Source organism: Colobus angolensis, unplaced genomic scaffold (genome assembly GCF_000951035.1).
Source record: "Colobus angolensis palliatus isolate OR3802 unplaced genomic scaffold, Cang.pa_1.0 Scaffold19, whole genome shotgun sequence".
NCBI classification, from domain to species: domain Eukaryota; kingdom Metazoa; phylum Chordata; class Mammalia; order Primates; family Cercopithecidae; genus Colobus; species Colobus angolensis.
Window position 1 is genome coordinate 3,889,868 of NW_012115043.1, and position 6,510 is coordinate 3,896,377.

General features: G+C 40.2%; 1 protein-coding gene across 4 annotated transcripts in view; it reads right to left on the reverse strand.

Annotated features, from left to right (window-relative positions):
* The window catches only part of IQCH (IQ motif containing H), a 265,552-nt gene that overhangs the window by 252,620 nt on the left and 6,422 nt on the right, over positions 1-6,510 (reverse strand). For 2 of the 4 annotated variants that reach the window (XM_011940350.1, XM_011940353.1), the window contains exons 2-3: positions 6,054-6,176; positions 3,545-3,639 (exon numbers count right to left, since the gene is read on the reverse strand). In XM_011940350.1, coding sequence (XP_011795740.1) covers positions 3,545-3,639; positions 6,054-6,176 — 218 coding nt within the window. The remainder of the gene's footprint in view (positions 1-3,544; positions 3,640-6,053; positions 6,177-6,510) is intronic. The other 2 variants (XM_011940351.1, XM_011940352.1) reach the window with 1 other exon arrangement.

Below are 6,510 nucleotides of genomic sequence, written 5' to 3' on the forward strand. Positions count from 1 at the left end.
TTGAGAGGAAAAAAAAAAAAAAAAAAATTGACTTCTTAGCTGTCATTTTGATTCCTCTATCTTCTCAGTGTCCCAAATCCCAAATCTTAGGGTCATCCTTGAGTCTCACTCATTCTACTTCTATACAATCTTATGTTCATTGAGATTCTTTCCAAATGTCTCACATCGAACCTTTCCTTTTACTCCCCCATCATCATTTTTGTCCAGGCTTGTATACCTCAGATTAAACTTTGAGTTACAAGGCCAAGGTCTATGTCTAATTAGTATATATCCAGTATCTAGCATACTGCTTGGTAAATAGCAGCTGCTCAATAAATGTTGAATAAATGCATGATAAATAAGTTATGAAATGAATGTGTGGGTAATTATGGCCATCCATCTACTACTTTCTTATCTCTAGACCATAACCTTTCCCATCCACTCTATACAGCATTCTCAGATTAATCTTTATAAAATGTCACTTTTGTCATGTCACAGTTTGACACAAAAGGCTTCAATAGCTTACTACTTTCTAAGATGAATTTAAACTTTATTATCTAGTATTAAACTCTTGCCCAATCTATCCCCACTTTACCTCTTCAATTGTTTTCCCATTTCTCATCTCCAAGCTCACTGGTCTTCACAAATGAACAGGCCTCCCATGTTTATTCCCTATGTGGCTTTTCATTCATGGTAATTTTTCCTTCTCAGAAAGCTGTCCCTTTTCCTTTCTGCACGCCTGAGCCCAAGTACTACTTTACCCTTGAAATCTTTCCAGACTAGAGTAGCCCATATCAAACTCTCAAGGTTCTGATCTCTTGACAGACTTATATCACCTTTTACCCATGTGCCACCATGCACTGAGTTTGTCTCTCTGACTAGACTCTAAAGTTCTCAAGGTAATAACCTTCTTTTGAATTCCAAAGAGCACTAGCTATGGTGCTAGCACACAGTACAAATTCATTTGATACTTCTTGACTTGAATTAAATATAGGCAGAAAAGATAGTCTAATTCAGGATGCTGAAGTAAGGATAAGGGAGAAGCGAAGAGAATAGGTTTTTAGATTCACCCAGAAGTTTGTGGAGTTCTGGAGGGTCAATGTGTTGATACCATAAAGAATAGTGTTCCTGCATCATCAGGTCCATATCTCTTGGACATTCAGACCTTTCTGCTTCTCCAGGTTCCCAGCTCAAGATCAGCATTCTGGAATGATTTTTCTCCTATTTCCCTCATAAGATCACATGTCAATAATTTTCCAGGAAGGCAGAGTTAGTTACTTATAACTCTTTCCAGTATTTTAAGAAATATGAGGTACTAAATCATACATAGGTCATTACCATCTCTGCACCATGTACAAGACACTATGGTAAACTGGGACTACTGAGACATGAGACTTTGTCACTGTCCTCAAGAGCAATGAAGAAGTAACTACCAATATAAGGTAATAAATGATGTATGACAAATAAGTTGTATAGTATGAATGCTACATACGTTCAGAAATCATTTGAAGAGTTGAGGAAAAGCTTAATAAAGAAGAGGAGCCGGGCATGGTGGCTCATGCCTATAATCCCAGCACTTTGGGAGGCCCAGGCAGGAGGATCGTTTTACCCCAGGCATTCAAGACCAGCCTGGTCAACAGAGCAAGATCACGTCTCTCTCTCTCTGTCTCTCTCTCAGTGCTAGCACACAGTACAAATTCATCTGATACTTCTTGATATATATACACACATGGTGGGGAGGGAGAGAGAAAGTGAGAGAAGGAGGGAGGAGAGGGAGAGGGAGGGAGGGAAGAAGGGAAGGAGAGAGAGAGAGAGAGAGAGCGTGCAAGACCATAACTGGATCATGAAGATAAACAGAGGAGTACAGTGGTATTTGGCCTCCTAGATGGCCCCCAATGATCCCCACTCCCTGGTATTCATGCCCTTATATAATCCCTTCTCCTTGAATGTAGGCTAAACCTACTGGCTCACTTCTAACAACAGAACAGAGTAGAAGTGATACCACTTCTGAGATCAGGTTAGAAAATGATTGTGGCTTCCATCTAGGGCACTCTTTTCCACTCTCTGGATCTCTTTCGGGTCACCAGCTGCCATGCTGTAGAAATACTCAGGCAGCTTAAGAGAGACCCACATAGTGAGGAACAAAGGCCTGCCAGTAACTGTAAGAGTGAGCTTGGAAGCAGATCTTTCCCTGTCCTTCCACCCATTGTCAAGTTTTCAGATGAGATTGCCCCAGTCAATACTTAAATTGCAGCCTGTGAGAGACCCTGAGCCAGAGGCACTTAGCTCACCTGTGCCCAGATTCCTGACCCATAAAAGCTATAAGTATTTGTTGTTCTAAATGACTGCATGAGTAATTTCTTATACAATAGATAACGAATACAAGTGCCTTGCAGGCAGTAGGGATGAAACTGTGATGAATATAGAGATGATAGATGTCTGTATCTGCAAGGAGGTCCAGGTAAAAATAGGGAGACCAGGAAAGGGCTGCCTCTACCAAAGGATGATGGATACCTGTGGCACTGCCTTCATGTAGGGAAAGGGAGACAGGTCCAATGTACACCCAAAGCTCTGCTCCCCAGTCCTGACTTGGCTATGTCTACAGCTTTCCTTCACTTCTCATGCACTGTTTATGAAACTTTACTTCACTACCTGATATTATTCATTTATGCTGGGTACATATATAAAACACAAATAAGGGCTATGGGATTTTTAAGTTTAGTACAAAAGCTTAATATACATTCATTCAAATCCAGGAGGCCTGTGTGTAGAAAGTCCAAAGATAAGGCAAAGTCACTTATTTTTAACTCGATTCTAATTTTAATAAATCATCTCTTAGGATGCACATAATAGATACTTCAAGCAAGTTTTATTTTTGTTTACCCTGGATACCAAAATTATCTGTATAATCAAGCACATAAGACATTCTAAAAACCCTAAAGCACCACATGATCTAAATAGTGTGAAAACTGATTTGCATTAAAATGTTTCCTTTAAAAGTTAAATTTTAGATACCTTTCGCTATAAAATAACAACAACAAAGAGAAACAGCAAAACCCAGGACATTGAAATAATTGTTACGGGGTCAAGCATTAGAACTCAATAGAAATATTCTATAATCACTTCATTGAAGTCCAAATTCTACCATTAACTTACTTTTTTCTAATCTGTATAAACTTGAGGGGTACAAGTATAATTCTGTTCCATATATATACTGTGCCCAGATTCCTGACCCATAAAAACCATAAATATTTATTGTTCTAAACAACTACATGAGTAATTTCTTATACTATAGATAACTAATGCAAGTGCCTTGCAGGCAGTAGGGATGAAACTGCCTAATATTATTTAGTGGTGTAGTCTTGGTTTTAATGTATCCCTCACCTGAACAATGTTCACTGTACTTGATCTACCATTAACTTCTTACGCAAAATCTCTACTGAATAGAAAGGATGTTAACAAAGCCAAGAAAATGTTGCCTATATTTTATAGTCATCTCACTTGAGTGAGAAAAGTTATTTCTCAATTTTATTTACTTTGGGCTCTAAATGGCTATTTTACTTACCATTTGGAAGCCTGGGGAGTATATAAGCTCTCATCATTAACAGCAGTCGTTAATACATTCTGGTTTACAACATTTAAATACTTCTCAATGTGAATCTGTTACAAAAATGTCAAAGTTTAGGCAATTATTGTGGACTTAAGATACCCAGCTAATTTACTTCATTAGGTTAACACTCTGAATCCTGTAATTAAGTCAAAACCACAAGATGCTATGTATTATTACATGCCTAAGGTATCATTAGGCATCACAAGGCCAAATTACTTCAACTATTGCAGAAAGCATAATAAACTGAAACTCAAAGCTGGAGTGACCTGTGGCACACTCTTTTTTTTTTTTTTTTTTTTTGAGACAGGGTCTTGCTCTGTGGCCCAGGCTGGAGGGCAGTGGTGTCATAATGTCTCACTGCAGCCACAACCTCCTGGGCTTAAGCAATCCTTCCACCTCAGCCTCCTGAGCAGCTGGGACCACAGGCACATGCCACCACACCCGGCTTATTTCTTTATTTTTTGAGAGACAGGGTTTCCCTATATTGCCCAGCCTCTATGGCACTCTTTGCAAATAAAATAGTGCACAATAGTCAGTGCATTTTTAGCCAGGTAAATCTACTAGGCAATACAGACAAGGAGTAATGTCTTTTTCTTACAGGGACTTCAAGCAGGCATCCAAAGAAAGCATTTGGTCTTTAGGGAACATTATTTAAATGAGCCAACCCAAAGACTCCAGCTGGGTCCAGCCCTCTCATCATCAGGTAATATGACAATGATGTGCTACAAAATATACCTCGTTTCTCACAGCCTTAGGAGTTGAGAGATGAAGCAGGTAACAGAGTAGATTAAAAGTCTGAATCAAGAGCAGAGACACTGAAAATAAGAGGTCTAGAAGCTGGAGATGGACCTTATTTGGAAGATGGACTCCATTAGCTTGTTTCGTAAATGAATATTATCCTGGTCTGAAGACTGGATTCTCCCCTGACCTTAGATCTGTTTGTAATGATGAAGTTCCTATCTACTTTATTTCTCTGGCCCAATAGTGGTATATTTCTTTAGTTTTGCCCACTTGATGATAATATTACAAAAACAAATAGCTCAAAGTATTTAGGCTATTAGGGGAAAGTCAACTCTTATTTTTTATTTAGTTTTTTTTTGTTTGTTTGTTTGTTTTGAGACAGGGTCTCACTCTGTAGCCCAGGCTGAAATGCAGTGGGGCAATCAAGGCTCATTGCAGCCTTGACTTCCTGGGCTCAAGCGATTCTCCCACCTCAGCCTCCTGAGTAGCTGGGACTACAGGCGTGTGCCACCATGCCTGGCTAATTTTTTAAAAAATTTTTTGTAGAGATGGGGTTTTGCCATGTTGCCCAGGCTGATGTCAAACTTCTGGACTCAAGTAATCTGCAGGCCTTGGCCTCCCAAAGTGCTGGGATTACAGGCCTGCACCACTGTGCCCAGCCAACTCTTCTCTTGTGGAATCTCAGTAAATCCCAGAAAATCTGCAATATATTGGTCAGGTATATTGTTGGATTGACAGTAATTATTTTTCATTGCTTCTTGGCCTTTTGGTTAAGATCAAGTGATAGTAATTATTTTTCATACTCCAAGTTATTTTTATAAAACCAGATTTTAGGAGTTGTCACTGCATAATCTTACATTTAACCTACTTAAATTCTTTGTGAAATATGACAGAATATAAATCAATCAGTTAATAATTATCACGAGAACAAATAACAAAACAAGAATGCTGATGACTACCCTAAATTCAGCTTTGTTACAGAATTATGCAGGGTTCTATGAGAACTGCAATTCCTTTTTTCTAGAGGATGCTTTGTATCCTTCCAGTATTTTCTTTTCTTTCTTTTTTCTTTCTTTTTCTTTCTTTTTTGTTTTTTTTTTTGAGATGGAGTCTTGCTCTGTCGCCCAGGCTGGAGTGCAGTGGCCAGATCTCAGCTCACTATAAGCTCCGACTCCTGGGTTTATGCCATTCTCCTGCCTCAGCCTCCCGAGTAGCTGGGACTATAGGTGCCTGCCACCTCGCCCGGCTAGTTTTTGGTATTTTTTAGTAGAAATGGGGTTTCATCGCGTTAGCCAGGATGGTCTCAATCTCCTGACCTCATGATCCGCCTGTCTCAGCCTCCCAAAGTGCTGGGATTACAGGCGTGAGCCACCACTCCCAGCCTGTTATTTTTAAAAAAATTTTTTGAGACGGAGTCTTGCTCTGTTGCCCAGGCTGGAGTGCAGTGGCCGGATCTCAGCTCACTGCAAGCTCCGCCTCCTGGGTTCCCGCCATTCTCCTGTCTCAGCCTCCCGAGTAGCTGGGACTACAGGCGCCCGCCACGTCGCCCGGCTAGTTTTTTGTATTTTTTATTAGAGACGGGGTTTCACCGTGTTAGCCAGGATGGTCTCGATCTCGGGACCTCGTGATCCGCCCGTCTCGGCCTCCCAAAGTGCTGGGATACAGGCTTGAGCCACCGCGCCCGGCCTCCAGTATTTTATTAAATATCTAAAGCTCTACTTACTTTTAACCCCATTTCAGTCCTTTTGATTGCTGTTTCAAGACTCTGAATGTCTAGAGTCTCTCCTTTTTCCTCAGGTGAGAATTTTGTTAATTCCTCCTTTAACTGATAAAGGTCTTCATGGATCTATAGATATAAAAAATGAAAAATACTGAAATAATCCACACACAGTCCACCTATAGCAGTTATTTATCTTAAAGGTTTGCTATGTACTTGAATTGGTAGAGACATAAAGCTGATTTTACGGTATTCATTGAAAAGGACCAGTTTTATGGTTGTAAGGCATTTCTTTTTTTTTTTTTTGCAGATGGAGTTTTGCTCTGTTGCTCAGGCTGGAGTGCAATGGGGTGATCTTGGCTCACTATAACTTCCGCCACCCAGGTTCAAGCGATTCTCCTGCCTCAGCCTCCTGAGTAGCTGGGATTACAGGTGCATGCCACCACGCCTGGCCAATTTTTGT